This window comes from Mercenaria mercenaria, chromosome 1 (genome assembly GCF_021730395.1).
Source record: "Mercenaria mercenaria strain notata chromosome 1, MADL_Memer_1, whole genome shotgun sequence".
In the NCBI taxonomy this organism is placed as follows: Eukaryota; Metazoa; Mollusca; class Bivalvia; order Venerida; family Veneridae; genus Mercenaria; species Mercenaria mercenaria.
In genome coordinates, this window is record NC_069361.1 from 30,931,700 (window position 1) to 30,954,211 (window position 22,512).

Sequence of the window (22,512 nt, forward strand, 5' to 3'; positions counted from 1 at the left end):
TACCCCCTATATATAAAATAAACTATAGGGGGTATTTTTTGTAAAGATAGACTTCTATGGTCTTACTGATAGAATTTCAGACTCGTGTGTCTCTAAACTTGCTAGTCATAACATATTTTCAAGTGGATGTTCTAGACACTAAGCTTGCTAGTTATAACATATTTTCAAAAGGATGGTTCTAGTCTTAACAAAAACTTTATATAAGTTAAAATAGAAGTCAACAGAAGTGTATGTTTGTATTATTTGTTTATTCAGTAATGATAATGCTGATCCTTCCCTTTTTAAACTAAAAAGTACGGACAAGTTCTTCTTTGGTACGGACAAGTGGATTTGTGTGCCCAACTTGTCCGTGGACAAGTAGACTCTGAAAATATTTCAGGACCCCTGTAAATGCATTCATATTCAATAATTGTGACTAAAATAATTGAAGTTGTTGTTTATTGGTTTGATTATATTATCCTCGAGTAATAATTTGACATGATATGTCATGAATACCAGAGTTGGTGAAAATTGGAATGAAATATACTTACCGGTAATGTCAATAAAAATACAAGCTTTATAATAATAATTTACTGACAATATTTCTACATAATTATGTCTTCTATTAGATGTGTTTGAGGTGTACAAAACTAGTGCATTTGACACCTTATCAAGTACATAGGACAGAATCCTGTAATTTAGGCCAATGATAGTAAGTGTGCAAGTTACTGAATATTGGACTGATACGGATTATATGTGGCGTCATTTTTATGTCATTTTTACTATATTACGTCGCATTAAAAAGTTTGTTAAATTTGATATTTTATACAGTTAAATGATTTGAATTATTACGTTTTCTTTAGTGAGTTTTGGTTTATAGGAAACAACTCATAAAATGGCAGTGACATGCCTTCAGTGTTTATAAGCACTCCTATACTTACATTTGCACTTGGGTTGCTTCCTTGTGCAATGTAGATTTAGTTGAGAAAATAACCACTTTAGGCATGCTATTGCTGTTTAATAAGTGTATTGTAAAGTGTGTTTGAAAATGCATAATGTTGATTTATAAAGAGTATATGATATTATGTTCCTTGAATATGTGTTGAATAGTAATTTGATTCTAAATGGATTATATTTTGTACAGGGTAACTTTGAGAGCTGCTGTATTCAGGTCTGTTTTCATTCTGTACAACAGAGATGGGCCAAACATTCATATGTCAAATATTAATAATGCTCAGAATTTTACCTCGTCAAGTTAGAACATAACACAGCATTAGATTTTGTAGAAGAGCATCAATCAAAGTGGTGATTTACATTGTTACATTGTGATATGTTAATGTCTCTTATAACCTCACCTGAACCAAAGTTTCACAGGTGAAATATTGTAACTGTGCTGTGTTAACACCATGGCTTGAACTATTTAAGTTGTCATCGTAATTCATGCTAATGTATTTCTTTAGTTCTGGAGTACCTTGATTTACTATTTTGTAGGTAGTGACTAATCCATAAAACACTACATTATAGTTTTCTAGCACCAAGCAATTAATTATGTCTCCCACCACACAGTGGTGTGGGAGACATATTGATTTACTCCAGTTTGTGTGTGTGTGTCTGTCTATCACAAAGCTTGTCAGCACTCTAAGTCAAACATTTCTCATCCGATTTTCACCAAACTTAAACAAAATGTGTTTGACCATAAGACCTCGGCCAAGTTCGATAACAAGCCAAATCGGTCCAGGCGTATTGGAGTGATGGCCCTTGAATTACCAAAAATAGGCCATTTTACTCTTGTCCGCACTCTAAGTCGAACATTTCTCATTCGATCTTCACCAAACTTGAATAAAATGTGTTTGACTATAAGACCTCAGCCAAGTTTGATAACTAGCCAAATCGGTCCAGGCATTTTGGAGTTACGGCCCTTGAATTACCGAAAAATCCGTCTTTTTACTCTTGTCCGCACTCTTTAAGTCAAACATTTCTCATCCGATCTTCATCAAACTTTAACAAAATGTGTTTGGCCATAAGACCTTAGCCAAGTTTGATAACTAGCCAAATCCACCCAGGCACTTTTGATTTATGGCCCTGGAATTACTGATTGGATCCACTTGTCCAGACCATCTAATTGGATCCACTCATCTAAACCATCTAGAGAAACTAGACATTTTTCATAGTGGCAGTTGTGGGAGACATGCGCTTTTCTCAAAAGCATCTCTAGTGTAATTAGCAATTTATTGTGTTATATTTTTCTAGCAATTTCACAATTATTTTTAGTTAATAATTTTTAGTGTTGGAAATCTTCAAAAAAGTTCCACAACAAAATCTGGTCATTGATTAGTATGATGAAATTCAGCTATCTGTTATAGCCAAACTTAGACCAAAAAAGCTAAAAACTTACTACTGTTTCGCTAATTTTGAACAATTATGATAACCAGAAATATACAATTTTGCACAATTCTCTTTAAAGTAAGAAATTATTTTACTTGCATCTTAATAGCCAAGATCGTAAATTTTCCAGACGGAACAGTTAATACTAGATTTAGCTAAATTTTCATACACAGTTTTGAGTCAGGTTTTTTTGTTTGTTCATTTGAATTTGATATCAAGGATTGTCGCAGTCATGGAATATTGGAAATTAGCTGTTGATATAATAGGGTTATTATAACAGTAGCTCGATCTTGGATACAGTATTCGGCTCAAGTGGATTTTGCAAGATCGGATCTCACGAGGCGCGCAAGCGCCGAGTGTGATCCGACCTTGCAAAATCCACGAGAGCGGAATACAAAGTCCCAGATCTAGCTAGTGTTATAATAACCCTTTTATTATATACCTTTACCTTTTTGTTTGTTGTTTTGTTCTTGAACGAAATCTTCAATGTTTATCGATATTAAATGAAACTTAGTGAAATTTTTGTGTGCGCTTTTTATAGTAATGCGTCGGGTCATGCATATTAATGAAAATAGACCGGCAGCATACAATACAGAAGGTACAATACGGAATTTAAAAGGTACAATACGGAATTTTTGTCTGACTGTTCATATTTAATTGTGAAATACAAGCCGATTATTTACAGAATTTATATAGGTATATAATAAAAATATATAACAGATATAAATGATTCCACAGTCAATAGGCTGATTAATTCTGTACAATGCTCAATTGAAAATACAGCAGTATTCAGTAGTTACTAAGAATCACATAGTTTTTAGATGCATAAATTCAACATTCGGCAACTTTTGCAAAATACAAAATTTAAGAGGTGTCATCAGTAAATTGTGTGTCTCTTAAAGCAAGGGCATAGACACAAGTATTTTTGAGAAATGTATAGTTATACTTTGTGAAATTTGTTGCACTATTTGTTGAACGTTCTGTATTTTTAGCCCAAGAATAGTCTAGCTATTCTACTCACCCTGGCGTCTGTGTCGGCGTCGGTATCACAGCTTGGTTAAAGTTCTGCATGCAAGTACATATGGCTATCATTTAAAGGCATATAGCTTTGAAACTTATTTTTTCTTTTTCTAGGTCAATTACCAACCTCACTGGGTCAAGTCCCATAACTCTGATCTATATTTTGGGCAAATTATGCCCCCTTGTGGACTTAGAAAATCCTGGTTAAAGTTTTACATGCAAGTTACTATCTCCAGAACTAATGCAGATATTGAATTGAAACTTCACGTGTCTTCGGGGTTATAAAACTAGTTGATAGCATCAAGTCCCATAACTCTGACCTGAATTTTGGCCAAATTATGCCCCCTTTTGGACTTAGAAAATCCTGGTTAAAGTTTTGCATGCAAGTACATACAGCTACTACTTAAAGGCATATAGATTTGAAACTTATTTTTTCTTTTTCTAGATCAGTTACCAACCTCACTGGGTCAAGTCCCATAACTCTGACCTGCATTTTGGCCAAATTATGCCCCCTTTTGGACTTAGAAAATCCTGGTTAAAGTTTTGCATGCAAGTACATACAGCTATTACTTAAAGGCATATAGATTTTAAACTTATTTTTTCTTTTTCTAGATCAATTACCAACCTCACTGGGTCAAGTCCCATAACTCTGACATGTATTTTGGGCAAATAATGCCCCCTTGTGGACTTAGAATATTCTGGTTAAAGTTTTGCATGCAAGTTACTATTTGCAGAAAAAATGCAGATACTAAATTGAAACTTCACATTTGCCTTCGGGGTTATAAAACTAGTTGATTGCATCAAGTCCGATAACTCTGACCTGCATTTTGGTCAAATTGTGTCCCCTTTTGAGCTTAAATCATTTGGTTAAAGTTTTGCATGCAAGTTACTATCTCCAAAACTAATGCAGATACTAGATTGAAGCTCTATAGATATTTTAACATTTAGGGTAATATTTTCCTGCTTTTGGGACAATAATTCGAATAGTCCAGCATTGGCTGTCTTACGGACAGCTCTTGTTCATTAACTTGTCACCTTGTTGATTTTAGCAGTGAACACCTATAACGTTTTAAAACAGGTATAATGTTTTTTCGTCCTCAGAACCTGGCCTCTGTATCCAGCAAAGACCAATTAAAATATTTAATGGTCACATTAAATTGCAACTGTAAAACCTGAAAGATATTTTGTGGAAGTAATGTTCTTTATTTTGAAAAGGTAATTTCAGACCAAAACTGCTTTATTGTGTCACAGTGGCATCACTTCAGATGTACATTTTGTACTTGGCTGTAGTATATTCTTGGGCATATTGATGTTTTTTGCAAAAGAAAATGTTGTTTTTTTTGTAACCTTACATGGTCTTTGCACAACATATACATTTCCTATATAGGTACACATCAGATTATGATCTTTCTGACATTCTGAGAATGAAGGCTTTTATGTTTAATTTTGTTTTTTTCTACACCTTAAGCAAAAAAATATTAAAATGATCACAGTCAATTCAGCTGTTCTTTATCTTTTATATCTTGCCATTTATATTTGGTTAATTATTTGCAATCATATCAAAGAACAGAGTTCTAAAAAAGTCTTTTGACTTGCTCCTTAATCCTGTTGAAATGTCACAATCTTGGAAATAAAAATATGTTGAAACTAATGTGGAATGAAAGAATAATTGTCCAGACATTACTTGTCAGCATTTCTTCATTTTACATAAAACTATGGATATGTAAATTTGGCTTTAATTGGTTTAATTGTAAAATATTCAAACAATGAAAAAATGATTTTTTATAAATATCCTGAAGAACAGTAAGCAGTATATAGGTTATGCATTGAGAACATCAAACCATTGTAAGATTATTTGGGAAGTACATTAGTAACAAATTAGTTTCAAGTTTTTTACCATAAAATAGTATCAAGTTTTGAAGTTACAAAGTTTTGAACTGTTTAATTACACTGAAAGGATTTGTTGTGAAGATTGGCTAGGTTCTGAGTTGAATTGAAAAATTGTATCCATTTGAATGTGTTACTGGTGTGCAAAGGAAATCAGATTAGAAGGAAATGTGGCTAAATTTGCAGGTAACCTGGTTGTCTAGTATTTTACATAAGCTTGACAATCTGGTTTGATATTTGTTACGGTTGTAATCTTGTTGATAAAGAGATATTTAGAAATTTTACATCTTCTTTCAGTTAATGTTTTACCATTATGTGAAAATTTTGCATGTTTTGCAGAAAATAAAATATGAAACAATAAATGTTCAATACTTTTTTCTGAAGGTTGATCAGCAGATATAATTACCAGCATACCTGTTCAAAAAAATCTTGTATGTCACTAAAAATGTAATTTTACACAGACTTTGACAATATAATTAGTGCCAGAATCACTGGCGCCAGATCAGAAAGAAAATGCCTCTGTACATGTTATACCCTACCCCTAGGTATTCTATAAGAACCATGGTCATGAAGGGAAAAATTTACTAACCCGTTTCAATCGTGCATTTCATACTTAAAACACACAGTTCGGTAAATGTGTACTATGGATATCAAACAAGTTGTAATTTATCTTCCATTGTGTACCGGTCACTTTTCTTCAATACATCTTATCTTAGAAAAACAACGCGTAGTTTATTGTTATTTCAACGTTACACAAAAAGATTGCTTGACCTTCCCTGGTGAAGTTCCGTTCTAGATTACAAAACCATTCAGGCATTCTGATTGGCTGTTGTGAAAATGTATGTCAATAGTCATTTTACTACACGTGTTCGCTAAAATGTGAAAATGCAGCATAAATGTGCAAAATGAATAAAATAAACAGAACAGATGCAGATCAATGTACAATTTCAAATTAAAGATCATAATATACAGATCTTTTCCAGTTTTAGTGTAAAATTGTATTTTTTTTAATTCTGTTTTTGTTTGTTTACATTTCGCCAAACATGTGCACACTGCCGTAACCTCTAGACCGGATGTTCATTAGGGAAGGTCAAGCAAGTTTTTTCTGTAACGTTGACGAAAGCATAAAATATGTTGATAATCTCAGCAATATGGAATATTGAGACAAGGTGACTGGTGCACGATGGAAGATAAATTATTGCTTGTTCAGTATTCTAGGTACCCATTCACCGAACTGCGCGTTTAAGTTGAGAAATTTACGATTGAAACGGGTTAGTATATTTTCCCATTCATGACCATGGTTCTTATAGAATACCTAGGGGTAGGGTATAACATGTACAGAGGCATTTTCTTTCTGATCTGGCGCCAGTGGCCCAGAATGTAAAAAAACAATTTGGTAAATTATATATGATGATGGGATGACAAATCTAATCACTTTACCAATGTGGTATCCCAAAATTAGCTTTCAGTCCTGTGCCGGTGGAATTTGAAGTTGTACTTGGTCTATATAATTATGTAGAAAGATGAGAAATCTCTATGTGAGGTTAATGGTCTTTGTGATCTAACTATCAATACATGTAAATTACAATTGCCTTCCACTCAGTTTATTATTCACAATGTGCCTTCATCCCTCTTCAAGTAGTATTTCATCAGCAAGTAGATGTGTGTCCATAGGACACTGTTTCCCCATTTTTGCCACTGTATGGCAGTATGTTACTTGTTGCAAGACTAAGTAAACTCTTATATAACCTTTAGGTTGGGGGAGAAGTAGGGCATCAAGATAGTACAAGTTAAATTGGAGGTGGTGGAATTAAATCCCAAGGTAAAACCTCGGGTGCACAAGCTTAATAATTATGTCCCCTGCCACAAAGTAGAGTGAAGATTTTATTGATTATGTGCTATCTATCAGTCTGTGTGTCTATCCAAGCAACTCCTCCAACACCACCAGGCTGATTTACACCAAACTTCATAAAAGTGATCTTATGCATATTGTCTGCGTGTTTCGGTTCAGTGGAGTTACGGCCCTTTGTCAAATTTTATGATGTTTTGGCTACTTCTCTTACACCATTTGGCAGATTTCCACTAAACTTTACAGAAGTTATCAGTGCAAAGCCTTGTTATGCATATCTCTGGCATGTTCCATTTCATTGACTTTCAGTGGAGTTATGGCCCTTGATTTGTCATATTTTTGTGTTTAAACTGCTTGCCATATACCATTTTGCCGATTTCGCCAAACCTTACAAATGATCAGTGTGAATTTTATTTGTACATATCATTGGCATTTTACCGTTTGATATTTAACAAAGTTATGACCCTAGACTTGTCAAATTCTATGATGTCAGTGCTACTTCTCTTCGATACCACTGGTTTGAATTCCACCAAACTTCACAAGAGTGATCAGTGCCAAGCTTAGTTCTGTGTATCACTGACTGTTCTAGTTCAGTGATACCAGTTCTGACCCTTAATTTGTGGCATTTTACAATCATGTCTACCGGTATTTGTTAAGTGAAGGGAGACAAAAGTTTTATGTGAAAAACAATCTGCTATTTGTTTTTATGACTAGGTCAAATTCTTTTTGAGATATGTGCAAAACAAACCATTAGACCCTATTATGCATATTTTTATAGTAAGTGGACTTACTGAGTGAAATCTCAAATAAAACCACAGGTGCACAACATCGAATGCTGAACAACAATGCTATGTTGTTGATTATCTCTAGGTAAAACACTTAGAGATATGCACAACACAAATCAGATGGGGTAGAAAAGACGTACTGACAAAGGCAAAATTAAGAGCCTCTCAAAAAATATTGGGAAAGCACAAAAATGCACCTACAAGAGTAGAACCTCAGTCTTGGTAGTCAACTTGTTACCTTCCTCATACAGGAATTCAGCCTCAGCAATTTTTCAATCAAACTGCCACAAGAGGCAGACGAGACATCTCCAGCCCACGATACCGGAATGGTAAAAAGTTACAGACAACAAATTTTCAGTATTCAGCAGATTTTTTATTTCACAATACAACTAAAATAAGTTATAAGTTGCATTAAAACAATAGTAATTCCTTCACTTAAAGGCTGGAATTATACACAACTATAGCAACTTAGATAATAACGCTAACATTTACTAAACAAATAGTAACTGAAGAACATCGAATAACATTAACGGTTAACTCTTCATAGCAAACAACAATCATCTGTAATAAACAAATGGTGAATACGTTCTTAAAAGCTCTGTTAAAACATGAGATTACATGTTAATATACTAACATATTCAAACGTTTTTAATTAAAATACGACTGAAATCTCTCTTAAAATGCAATGAGTGATATTAGTAACATGTAAAATGCAAAATATTTATAGTGAAAAATGAGAAAAAAATTAAAATGATACATGTACCTGAAATCATTGCAAATTCAGTTGATTTTTTTTTTTTCAAAATTTACTCAAAAAATTCCAAAATGTTTTATTTCGAAAAAAAAATCTATGAATAAAAACTACTATCAAATGAAATTAAACCCTGCTGCATCTTTTTTATGCAACAACTTGCAAATATTCGAATCAAGTAAGAATTTAATATGCAAAAATAATATCAGGAAATGTGTGTGTTATGATTTATGGAAAAGCATACAGTTACAAACTACAGAATGCAAATGAATATATGTTGTATTTCAAACACAGTTTCTTTTTTTGTTGTTAATTAAGTTTGGGTAAAACGTATCAAATACATTGTAGAAACAACATAGTATATGAAATGAAAGGTAAAAATTTACCCATGAAACTTGTAATTTTTGCACTTTTTATTATTAAGGAATCATCCTTCAATACCCTTGGATTTTACAAAATTTTTGAATTACAAAAAATTAATGTGTCTTCATTCAGGTCTAAATAAAGTAAGTATGGCACATAATAAAAAATGTTCCTCCATCATAATGACCATGTTGAAACTAAAGTTTTTTTATTCGTAAAATAAACAGCAGTATGCATTATTTACTTAAAACGTAAAAAAAAATGTTAATTTATCCTCGCTGAGCTCTTTGCAAACCATTTCTTAACCTTAAAATGGCCTAAATGTTACACTTTTTTCCCCATAGATTTGCCAACCACTGACAAAAGGGCAAGATTTACATCAATTTCTTTCAGAGGTTAAAAATGCTTTCATTCGTTACTGTATATATATAAAAAAAAAATATATATATATATATAGCAATATGGTGTCTTCTGGTAATGTGTTATAAAAAACACTGTGAAATCTGCTAAAATCTCTAAAACTTTAGTCGCAGGCAATAAAAAAACTGATGTTAAAAGATGGAGTTTTGCCATATTTTATACATATTATATCATGTTGTATTAATATAATATCAACTTACATAATGTGACTTAAGAATTTTGATATTTGATAACCCTTGCTATTTCTTAAAATTTTTAAGTTTTTCTTTTCCGAATAAAGAAATACCCCAGTCAAGCCGGCAACTTATGCCTGAATAGATAACGTATTAAAATAATTATGACCAATTTAAAACTTTAAATTTATATGAATCATTCAATGTAGACTGATTAAGGCAATAAAACTTATTATTATCAGTAGAACTTTTTACTACTTTCTGTAGGACATTAGTGTTGAATTATTGCAGCTTTGTAAACAATGACATTTAAAGGTTATGAATAGCACCAATAAATCTGAACAAAAAAATGAGAATGTCTGGTTCAAAATCTGTACATTTTGAGTTGCAATATAATAGACTTGTTTTTCACATGCAATGTTTCACTTCAAAAATAAAAAATGTTGTAACTTCTTTTATTACAATGCATGGCTAAATTCTTCTGCAATTATGCAAACAATTTTAATATCTAATATCAGGAATTACCTTCAAGCTAAGTTTTGTAAAAATTAGTCATACAATAAAAACAGTCTTAAGTTTAAACAGACTTGAAGTGTTGGTGTATACCAGCTCTGCTTCAACATTTGCTCAAGATTTTTTAAATACCGGTACATCTTGCTAAAATAATAAACACATTATTACTATACCTTTCTAAAACTGAACATTTTAACAATAATGTTGTGGAAAATGGTACATCAAACCATTTGATGGCAAATACATATACCATACCAAAAACATTTAGCCATGCCATCATGTTGTATGGAATGGCATTTCTTCCTTTTCTACCATTAAGTTTTGCAACAACATAATTGGCCTTAATATAGAGCCAGCATAGGACATTTGATGACCTTCACAATTAAAACTGTCTTGTATATTGTATTTACTAGACGATATAAAAGGAAGATTGTTTATGTCAGTGTCTTCTTTCAACTCAAGTTTTCAAGATGGGTAACGTAGAATATACAGTAATCCACCTAGCACAATACTGTTCATCATCACGATTAAGATAAATTTTTTTTAAACTTAAGCAAGATTAAATCTCAAAACCAATTCAACAGTCTGTCTATTTAACAAGTATGCATAATAAGATGCTGTTATAAATGCAGATATTGATCTTGAAGTGTGTTAAAACATCTAAAAACTGAAAATTCCATGATTAACCTTGCCATTCCTTCAATTTTATAGTAGACTATTCAGTCATTTAATGCAGAATCTTACAAAAAATGACACCAAAGTACATGCAGTCTTCTGGCATTTCGGTGCATATAAGACTGTTATGATGGCACAGTTTATCACAACAAATAAAATCCTTATACAACTACATACTGTCACTGTACACAACTTGGATAAGATGAATGAAATTGTTGTCTAGGTAGCACTTCAATTAACACAGCACAGTTTTATGCTAAAATACATCCGTATGAACTTAGGCCAGGATATTTTTCATCTATCTTGGACAGATTTAGGCCAGACATTTACTTCCATATAATCTAGACCATGGTATTTCCATACCATCACTGTACAGATTTAGGCCAGGCTATATTTGCTGCATTGCGTTTGTAAGCAAATATACACTCCTTCTTGTGAGAGAGTCGATCAGCTTTCAGGGACTGGGGGCACTCCATATCCATCAACTTATGTTCTGAAAGAGAAAAAAATTATATTTTTAATAGGCAGACCATTGACATACAGTTTCACCCCAGACCTAAAACAAGTTTGTATTCACATTTTGCTTGATCACCTTTCAACAAAACTTCATTCATTGTAGATTAGATATACTGCCAGTCTGACAGTACATATCTGCGATATTTATAGGTTATTAGATTTGTAATGAGAAATATGCATGAGTTCTGCAGCGGAAATATTGCGCGACTTTAGGAGCGCAATATTATTCTGCGAATGAGCAAGTGCATATTCTCAATGCAAATCTAATAATTCTTTTATTACATGCGCATGTACACTTAAAATTATTATACAAATTCTATAAATCTGTTATTAAACCTGAGTGAAAGTGAAAATTCCATCATTAAAGAAATTTTAAACGCGACAACATACATGAAACTGATGTCACAAATGATGGCACAAACCCGATATGAAGTTAGAACGTCAATATGGAAAAACATTGTTTCAGGTCCCATTTAAACTTGAGTATATAATAAGTATATTTACACCGTCTTTCAAAAAACAATTTGAAATACATGTTCATAATTCATTAGTTTGCAGAAAATGTTACACCATGATATGTTTTCAATTATCATATTGCAGTGGTTACAAATATTAGCCAGAGTGAAAGGAGATATAAGGCACCTACCTTCCCCATTCTCCAATGTATACAGTCCATAATCTTGCGGATTTGTAATTTTGAACTTGTGTGCAATCATTGAACCTGTAAATGAAACAATGCCTGTTCATAAATATTTGTATCATTCTACTGTGTATTCAGTAAATCATACTATATATTTAGGTTCAAACTTTTTTAACCTTTAGTCTGTTGGCGACAAGTGATTCTGCCTTTGCAACCAGGACAGACCAAGACCAGCCTGCACATCTGTGTCTGCACTGGTTGCTATTCAGACAATAAATTTTCAGTGACCACCCCTTCAAATAATAAATGCTACTGCCTAAATTGAATGATGGGCCAGTCCATTTTATAAATTTAGCAGGGAAAAAGTTAAAACTTGTTGGTTTTTTCTACAAATGAAGTCTTACTGTAATTCTGTGTTACAAAAAATAAAAGAAATTCTTAATCTGTATGCATCCTGTGATCTCAAAACAAAGTTTGCCTAATAAAAAGGAGCAGCAGTCTAGTGGTAGATCAAACAACTGGCACTTTCTATATGACATGTGACAAATAAATGGTATAATATGGTACTTACAGACATCTCTGGTAGTCATGCTGGGTCGTACAGGTAATGTTCTCCACACAATGGTGTCCTGTTGCTCATCAGGGATTGCAATCTTCAAGAAACCCTGCATATCACTTATACTGGGTAGCTTACCCTGAAAATAAATATTGCCTGTGAATAAGGTACCTGCACATTTAAAAATTACATATCTACATACTTAACAGATAATTCTTTAACATATTTTTGTCCTTGTACAGATGCAACAGACTGAAAATACTTCAGCCTGACCGGGAATCGAAGCCAGGACATCTCACACCTAAGGTGAACACTGCCATGTCACTATAAAAGCCAGCTCATATAGCAAGGTGGAATAAATGCACCCTTATACTATACTCTGTTACACAGACATTCTTTCTATACTGAAGAAACATTGTAACTGTATATCTGGGCCTTTGTGTATCAGAGATGGCTCTACCAGAACTTCAGATTTTGATAAATTTTGTTCAGGTAAAATTAATAAATTAAAATCAATGTACAACTGTATCAATTTGGCAGTTTCAGCATTATCAGTACCTAAGTAACTAAATAACAGTAAAGAGAAAATTTTAAATTTTTATGTCTGAGTATGATACTAAAAAGTTCAAGACCAACACGACTTTAACAATAATTCTACAGTCTATTTTACTGACGTTTCGGTGCTATGCCTTTTTCAATCTGTGACTAATAAATCGTGCAACTTAATTTTTTATGTCTAAGTATTAAATTCTGACTGAACGTAAATGAATACTGGCCCAGCCTAACTTCAGTTTTGTCAATTTGTCAACCATTAAATCAGTATATCTAAATTTAGTCTCATCTTGGTATCTTGTTGATTAGTCTGAATGAATTAAAGTTATCCTGTTTGATATTTGGCAAGGTTGCATATCAGTCAGTGATAAAGACATATTTAGAAGGCTAGATTGACGCATGCAAGTACAGAATATTGCAAAGTCATCATTCAATAGTCTGGCAAGTTGAACACATGCCAAGATGTATGCTGATCAACCTTGGGGTCATAGGTTTGAATCCATACTCCTCATGGTACTGGTTTTACAGTCGGAGAAAAACACTCCGGTGCCTCTTTTGTGCAAAAGTAGAAGCCCCTTTAGAATAACAGTTGCATAGTTTCTTCACCAGGAATAATTCTTCATTCAAAGCTGGGTCTTATACTGAAGAGTGGCAAGTTTATAGAGACAGCTCTCTTACCACTTTACCATAGAGGTCCCTTATAATTTTAAAATTTGGGCTATTCACACCAATTTATTTAGTGCCTAAATTGAAATTAAGTGGTATTTACCTCTTGCTGAGAAGCATTTGTCTCTTGCATTTCTCGGAAATTTTTCAGCACAAGTACAGCACTACTGAGGGATGTAAGGTAGTAACCCCCCTCCCCGTTCAGGAGGGAGGGATGTAGAAGTCCCCACATGTAGTCAGCCTCAATCTCTACAGATACCATTCCACACTGAACCAGCACATAAATCAACATTGGCAGGAAATCTGAAACGGTACATATAACTGCCATTAACTTTTATATTCAACAAACATACTTTGGCAGAACTGTGAAGAATTTCTGTTTTAATTGTAAGAATTCTGCCAATAATTTAAGATATGAACATAATTTTTTCAACATACTTACTTTCAATTTGATATCTGTAAATAGTTTTTTTTGGCTTTCAACTAATCGCTGAAAGATGCAAAATGAGAACAGGAAAACAAATACATTTTCATAACAAAGTAGATAGAAATCAAGTTACCATCTGCTCCAAAAGCTGGCAAGGAACTGTTACTCTGCTGTCCTACTGCAACCTGCAATGTACCGTGTTACTTTCAGTGTTACCTCCCTTTGATCTAACCCAAACCACATGTTACAGGACTGTTTCAAATAAAATTAAAATGCCCGCAGATTTTAGAAATAATTGCTTGATATTTCTTATTTTAATTTTAAACAAAAATACATGTAAACAGTTTGGACAGAGTAAAATTTACAGTAAAATGATGAAACGCCTGTAATTATATTAATGATGAAGTGTAACTTACACATTTGTAAATTGTTGATGTGGCAGCTAAAAGATGTTCCAATTTCTTCAAAGGAGAGTAGGACTTCTGCATACGTGTGAAATAATGTTTGATCACTTCAAGAGTTGGACCATCAGGGGCAGATAATCCCTTCTAAAAAAGCAATAAAAATAATTCTTTAAAGTTTTCCAATTATGATTATTTTTCAACAAAACTATAGACAAGGGACATGGTTCTTGAATATCGATGCAAGACATGAAATATGAATTATCATTTCAGGAAGAGCAATTTGTAAGAAATATTTGTTATAAAGTAACGATGTCCTTGCTGGATTTCTTTTCACGTTTTAAACAGTCAATCTCCCAAAAATAAACCAACCATAATGCCCTTTACATTCAATAATGCATGTGTGCATATCAAGAATTTATATTTAGCTGCAGTGTGCATGTTTTTTTCATAAACAGACAGCACGAGTCGCTGTATGTTGCCAACAACTTGCCTGCTGGAATAGGCAAGATAGAGTGATCAAAGTAAAACAATATTCCAATTAGTACACCTCAACAATTTTATTGACAAGGTATTAGACTAAAAGGTTGTAAAGTGTTAAAACAAAATGGAATACAAACTAAGGTATATTTTTAGAAACAAAAGTCTGCATTACCCGAATTCCGATCTCTTCGGCAGTCTTTGTTCTCGCATATTTAATATTGCTGGACAATAGTTTCAGATTACCATTCCTAAAATAATACGACAGACATAAATCACTGAACTGAAACAAGAAGTGAAACATTGGGATTATCCTAGACAAGTTTGATATATAATAACAGACAGATTTAGTTTCAAAAAGAAGTATTTACTTTAGTCCTTTTTTTTTAGTTTTATAAAATGGGACCAATGGTAAGTTTTGCCTACAAATGTCAACTAAATTGGCAGACTAGTAAAAAAAAAGGAGCTAAAATTCCCCTTGGTAACACACAAATCCATAAGTAATTATATGTCTGATGTCTCTTGAAAAATGGAAATCTGAGTAATAGCTAGACTTACAATTTTGGATGAGAAATGGACTTCATCATCTGGACATCCTTAGATGCCCCAACAAAGAAGTACTACAGCACTTTTCTATACTTGGCCATCAATTGTGAAGTGTTCACATACCAGATTTTGGGAATGAACAAATGGACAGGGTAAATCTATAAGCCATCAATTTAGAAGGAGCACAATTATACATAAAATCATGCATCTTGTTAAAGCAAACTATCTCACCTTGTATATTCATTGACAAAGAGCCTGTAGATGTTTTGTTTGAGAGGTTGTATGACACATACATGGAGGGACCCCTCTATAATTGCATCTATATTCAGAATTTCATCTCTACCAAGCTGAAAACAAAAGGTTGTTCAGTTTAATCAGTTTGTCTTATACTAGCAACAACAAGTAACCAAGTCAGGACTCAAGTACTCTTAGCCTTAGACAAATGGTCTTATCAAATTAGTGTTTTCAGATAAGTGGTGGTAATTTTCACATATCCTATTGACTTACATTGTATTTTACAATGAAAAGGAATTATTTTTGATTATCTCTGACTCATTTACATATGACGGTGATTTCTTTAAACAAAAATATTACATCATTAGCTGTATTCATGCTCCACTTCCGTTTCTTGTGGAGAAGTTACTTGCAGACAACTACCATGTTCAGAGTAAGAAATCTTGGAATATTGTTTGACCATTGTTAAATTACTGGTAGATAAACATTTTTTGAACAAACAAAGCTTTTCTCCTTTTCCGAAAGTAAGACATCCCCGAGACTACAGAATTTAACAGGTACTTTCTATTTATTTATCCATTTTTGGCAACTGTATTGCTTTCAGGTAAAAAAAACAAGAATTATGTATGACAAATATTTATACTGGTGGAACAATACGACGTTGACTGATTTATTTACTGCTCATGATTTTTAGAAAAACAGGAAGCAGATTTCCAGGAATACAACCAGTGGAATTTCATTACTCTGCAGAGGTAAAAAAAAGTGTGTTTAAACAAAAGAATTGCCCCTATTTACGTCCTCGCTAGACGAGATAACGTCAACTGGCATAAACACGAATAATATGGTTCCTGACCCGCAATTCATAGATGGCTGTGATTGAAACCCGATTCCAGATCAAACAAGTGCCGAAACAAAAGGCGACACTTGTTTCAAGGACATGTTAGCGTGTATTGTAAATACTTGTTTCACTAAAAACCACTTCCTGGCTATTATTCGTAAAATGATTGTTGTTTCCTAACAAGGGTCAAACATTATGATATTATCACAAGTTGTTAACATTATCGTTATTGCGTGCTTGAAGGACATATTTGTTGGTCTACAATGCATCGTATTGTTCTAATATAACAAGACGAAATAGCTATTTCTGTACATTACATCAGCGTTTTAAAACCGGCAATCTGATTAGTCATCAATTACCATCATTGTCTACTAAAACAAATAATATCTTAGGAACCCAACAAAAGTTTTATAAACGTATATTTATAAAGCTTACTTGATTACGTTCCCTCTCAATCAAATCTTCTAATTCGCCTTCACCATGTTTGACTAGATAGTTCTTGATGCCTGTCATAAACTGGCGAACCTGAGAACAAACATATATATCATTCATTAACACCAAATTTATGTAAAAACAGAAAGACCAACATGATACAAATTGAGAATGTAATTTTGCGAACTGAGATAAAAACTAAATTTTATATACATGATAGTACACAGTACAATTTACAATGACACCCTCAGCAATTCATTGCTAACAATCTTGAGGTGAAGCATACAGCGACTTAACTTAAACATGACATCCTGATAAACACAATAAACGCATGTCCAATAGTTTAACTATTCTTAGCTTTTGTTTTATATATCATTTTTGGTCAAACATGAACAAATATTACAAAAAACAGTTAATCATAAGACGCAAATTTTCTTCCTAGCGCGTATATAGGATAAATAAGGTATATCAAGGCACAATTCAAATCAACATTTGTTAAAGAACCATAAGCACTGACAAAAAATTATAATGGCAAGCTTACATTTCTGGTGATATTATGTGGACTAGTGTCCGGGCTCTCTGATGTACACTGTATGAAGTTCTCTATCGTACTCCCGAATGTTGTAGTTCTATCTTTGGAAAGACCAATAATATAATCTCTTATGGCACGGTCAGGATTTCGGTTTCGATCCGATTTGTTCAAAATACGAGGCTGGGCTGAAGGGGAAAACAACACCATATTCTACCTCATTACAATTACTTTTCTACCAAGACCTAATCTATTACATGAGCATCAGGCATGATGTTTAAACAATTTTGATTTCCAGCAAAACATCAACTAAACAATAAGTTGGGTAATAAATTTGAAGATATTTTTTTGTATTGTCTTCCATTTTTAAAGGCTATGCTCTATGTACAACCCATTTAAGGAGTAAGTGGAACAGTGTAGAAAAATAACTCACCTAGCACAGGAGCAACTTTTTCTCTGAAATCTGCACCAAACAATGGAATGTTTTCACAATATCTCTCGGTCACAGTTCCGGAATGTGTTGTACTTTTCTCATTCACTATTGTCTTATCTGACTGACTGTGACTCTGTTCATTTGACGAAACACGTAAATTGCACAAACTATTTTTATCACCTCCAAAAGTCACTGCTTCTATTGAATTAATATCCGATATTATACTGAGTCTGTTCTCATCTTCTGTATCTATTTGAACACTATGATATTTTTGACTAGATTTGCGCCATGCCTCAATTCTCTCCCTTGGATCTAAAGATGGGAGAGGAGGGGGTGGGGCATGGCCAGGGGGTGGAGTTGTCACTGGAACATGTGAATGTTGATGTGAATGTGTTTTCATAATTTTTCCAAGTACACTATTCTCCCAGGGATTACAGAAAAGAGTTCCAGCACTGTTTACAGATGGCGCTATGTAGGGATTATTTAAATTATCATATTCAGACAAAGCACCAAAAACTGGAAACGGTTTCACAGGGCGTAAAGTTAATTCCGGATTCCATGAAGTTATAAGATCCTCTGCAGTTGATCCTTCTGAATACATAACTTTTTGATCTTCATCAACTTTATTAAAAACTGGAAATTTTCCTACTGTCGGACTAGAAGGATTTTGATTTTCGTCTAAGTCATCAAGAAACTGGAACTGATCCATTATATTTAAAGACATGTCATAATGACTGTTTTCATTTTTGGTGTTTTTTGTTTTGTTCCTTTGATTTGTTAAAGCCTCTTGAAGTAAGTTTGGTTTCTTTGCTTTCGTTTTTCTTAGATTTGGTTTAGGCTTATTAGCATTATGTCCCAGTGGTTCACTATTTTTACTATCAGTACTAACTTTATCCACCCAAGCCTTTTCATAAGGATGGTCATTTTCATTTCCATCAGTTTTATCATCAGTGTTTTCTTTAGTTAGTTCTAAAGACATTTCAAACACACCTTCAGCTTCATTAGAACTTTCAGAATTATGTTCAGCCATCTCCTCTTCAGCAGTCTTATCTGCTTCAAGAACAAGAGGAGAAAGTTTTGAACACTCAGCTGATGGCAGTCGCCTTTTTGACACATGACCAATTGCAGGGGCAGACCTTCTCCTTAATTTCTTTGGAAGTTTAGGAGCTACACCATTTGTCTTTTCTTCAGGACTAATAGCATCAAAAGGTTCAGAGTACACAGGACTTTTCATCGCTGTAAGCGAAGAAGTTGAAACTGATTTTCTAGTACTCTTCGATAATGGTGCAGACTTGAGCTTCCAAGATGGACTTGTCTGAGTTTGCACAGAGTTCTTTGGCTCTGCTTCAGGATCTTCAGTATCTGCATCTGCATCACTGTCACCATGGCAACTATCATCATGGTTACTGTCACAGTCTATGTCACTATCCTGTTCTAAAATAGAATCAAATCCAGCACTTGCTATAATTTTGTCAATGTGCTCAGATTCAGGTGATTTATCTACTGGACTGACAGCACTTTGAGCACTACTTTCTAACTGTCCTTTAACAATACACAAAGGTTTTATGTTTTCTGTGTCTGTCCCATTTGTAGCAATGTCAGCTGTTTGACTGGTGCCTGGTTTTAAAACATTACCACTAATATCTTCAGTAGCCGCCTGATCCTTAGACAACGTAAGCTTATCTAAGCTTACATTCAAGTCTGTAGTTAAACATTTCTGACTAAAACACTGTTCATGAAACACAGTTGTTGTCATGACAGGAGAAGCTGGACTACTTAGACCATTTCCATTCACTAAGTTTGGTTGCAATCTATGCATAATATCCGCTTGAACACTTCCAACTTTTGGATCTGCGTAATTGTTTTTCCAAATATCTTCATAGTCACTAAGTTTATCTGAAAGATTACTTGTGAAATAATTTTCTTCCGGAACATGAAGATAATTTACTGGCATACCAGAGTCCAGCTCTTGTCCAGTTTGGCTTGTCCTTTTGTTTGGTTTTGCGTACGGAACAGAAACTAATGATTCTCTTTTTGCGATCTTAATATCTACCCTGTTTTCTTTATCATTTACATGTAGCACCAGTCTCTGTTTTGGTAAAATGTCCTCATGGAGGGAAGCACTTCTAGTCACATGTCTTTTTGTGGTCACATGATCAGTTTGTCTACTCTCGCTTGTGAAGCTAAATGACTGGGTACTTTTACTTCCTGTGAGTGAACACTTTGAATGAACACTTTCAGATATGCTGCTCAAACTTTGGTGTGAACAGTTTTGTGCAATTTCTAACAATGTTTTAGAAGGTTTTTGAATTAAATATGAAGAAAAGTCTATCACAGAAGGTTTAGGAGGGGTATTTTGCTGTAACATCTCATCTGATTGGCTGGTTGGTAGAGTATGATGTTGTATCAGAGCATCTGATTGGCTATAAGCTGGCACTGGATTTTTATTAATGCTGATTGGTTCACTTTGGGATTTATTCATTGCCAGGGAATGTTCAGAGAGATTAGATCTGCTTGAAGACCGACTCTGAGCATCATACTTCGAAGAAGTCCAAAAATCTGTTAAAAGATAAAGTTTCAGTTTAATCATAAAATCAATTAAAATAGAAAAATGGTTCAATATAAATACATGCATCTTCATTTTTGAATTTCAGAAACCTCCCAGTAACATCAAAATAAACGAACTTTAAATTATGTAATATTTATGACATTTATTTTTGTTAACAGTCTGGAACTGACTGACATGGAAACTCAAAACTCTTGTTAATACCAAGGAGGATTAACCTAAGAAATACAACTTTACAAGCAACTAAAAATGTGAAAAATTAACATTGCCGGTCTACCAATATGTCTGTTGTCTACCAAATACTGATATAAAAGTGACGCAAAAATTATCAAATGTATAGTAGTCTACATTTACCGGTAAGTTAAAACTGTATTGATAAATTTCACTCACATACATATTGACGCTTTTTAAAACTAAATTTCTTAAAAATGTATGTGTGCAATGTGACACAACAAACATTTTCAGGCAAGCAAGCACCATTTTAAATATTTGAATAATATCAAGTACTACTTACCTTGGCCCAACATAGCAAGTGCTGTAAGTTCCTGCGAAGTTTTGGCGACTCTGACAGCTGGTGGAAGTACCAGTCTATGAGGTAAATCCTCCCTGAAACCAGTCAAGAACACCAAAATGACACATACACACAAGACAAGTGCATCACTGAATTTCACCTAGTATTAAATTGCATATCATATCTACTGTAACAAGTGTATAATGGTAGTAAATCATGTATTACATTTCACATATAATCATTTAAATTGTGACATATGGAGATAAATTCAACAGGAAAATTATGATTATATGACAAATTAGTGACAAGCAGTCAAATACCAGAAGTTATCAACTGACACCTTAATGAGTCCTGAACACAGTGTAATTTCTCCTTCAATCCAGATTATCCTTGTTCTAAAAACAGTTTATTATTTAAAGATAAACATGCCGAGCTAAAATTAGTATATCACTTCATGCAATGACACTTAATCAACTTGTAGAGTGTATATCATTGTTCTAAAAACAGAATATTATTTTAATTCAATGTCAGGCAATCAAATTAAGACCGCATAAGGCCTTGCTAAAATCTTAAACGGTTTCTATTCTGTTTTATTACATTTAGCATATAAACATATTTTATCACCTGAAAGATTTTAGCAAATAAAAATTCACAAAGTAATTACTACACAGTGTAATCTAGTTTTTGATATACTAACAATCGCTTGAAACACAGTTGGCTGACATTCTGATTTTGATGAAAATGTCATGGAGAAAAAGTGCTATAGTGGGGATCAAACTTAAAACTGTCCTCCTGGCTAATAATTACTGAAGAGAAGGTTGCTTCTAATATATCCTTTTTTAGACCTTACTGAACCAAGGCTACTACAGTTACTTTGAGCAGTAAATTTTTACTTCAAAGTACAAAATGAACAAAAAACAAAAACTGCAATGTCAAACATTTGCATGTGGCTTGAAGGGGATTTCCCCAATGAAATTATAAATGAAACACTAACACAGATGCAGACCCTATTAGCACTGATAACTTAAAAGGGAAGGCTGGCCTAACTATGTGACTCTACTGATGTGCTACTACATTCCATCACATGGCTGGGAACATAATTTATTCAATAGTCTATAACACAGTACTTATATTTAGTATATTCATAAGATGAAACAGTCACAGCTAATAATGTAATGTTAATTTCGTGCATAAGCATCCTTTACCATGTGCAAATTGAAAATATATTGGATTTTTACGTGCAAATGGGCTGGATTATTTTCAGTAACAGGTGACTTGCCTCTTTCATTATTAGCTTTTATCTCAGAAATGCCAAGCAATTTGCAGGTATATTAGCTAACACTCCTATTTGCACTGCGTAAAAAATCTGCATTATTTGCATGACT

At 33.4% G+C, this 22,512-nt stretch overlaps 1 protein-coding gene and 1 long non-coding RNA gene across 11 annotated transcripts in view; one reads left to right on the forward strand and one right to left on the reverse strand.

The window, feature by feature from the left end:
• The first annotated feature begins 393 nt into the window (after positions 1-393).
• Positions 394-5,633, forward strand: LOC128556998 (uncharacterized). Its single transcript, XR_008370973.1, has 2 exons — positions 394-4,966; positions 5,342-5,633. It is a non-coding gene; the product is annotated as an uncharacterized LOC128556998 (long non-coding RNA).
• Positions 5,634-9,446: 3,813 nt separating this feature from the next.
• Positions 9,447-22,512, reverse strand: part of LOC128557001 (uncharacterized) — an 84,979-nt gene continuing 71,913 nt past the window's right edge. For 9 of the 10 annotated variants that reach the window (XM_053543369.1, XM_053543378.1, XM_053543373.1 and 6 more), the window contains 12 exons: positions 21,131-21,222; positions 18,051-20,609; positions 17,630-17,805; positions 17,092-17,181; positions 15,816-15,931; positions 15,214-15,289; positions 14,574-14,705; positions 14,291-14,342; positions 13,834-14,033; positions 12,528-12,651; positions 11,963-12,037; positions 9,447-11,293 (listed from right to left, as the gene is read on the reverse strand). In XM_053543369.1, coding sequence (XP_053399344.1) covers positions 11,166-11,293; positions 11,963-12,037; positions 12,528-12,651; positions 13,834-14,033; positions 14,291-14,342; positions 14,574-14,705; positions 15,214-15,289; positions 15,816-15,931; positions 17,092-17,181; positions 17,630-17,805; positions 18,051-20,609; positions 21,131-21,222 — 3,820 coding nt within the window. In that variant the 3' untranslated portion in view covers positions 9,447-11,165. Of the gene's footprint in view, positions 11,294-11,962; positions 12,038-12,527; positions 12,652-13,833; positions 14,034-14,290; positions 14,343-14,573; positions 14,706-15,213; positions 15,290-15,815; positions 15,932-17,091; positions 17,182-17,629; positions 17,806-18,050; positions 20,610-21,130; positions 21,223-22,512 lie in introns of those variants that run through there. The other variant, XM_053543413.1, reaches the window with a different exon arrangement.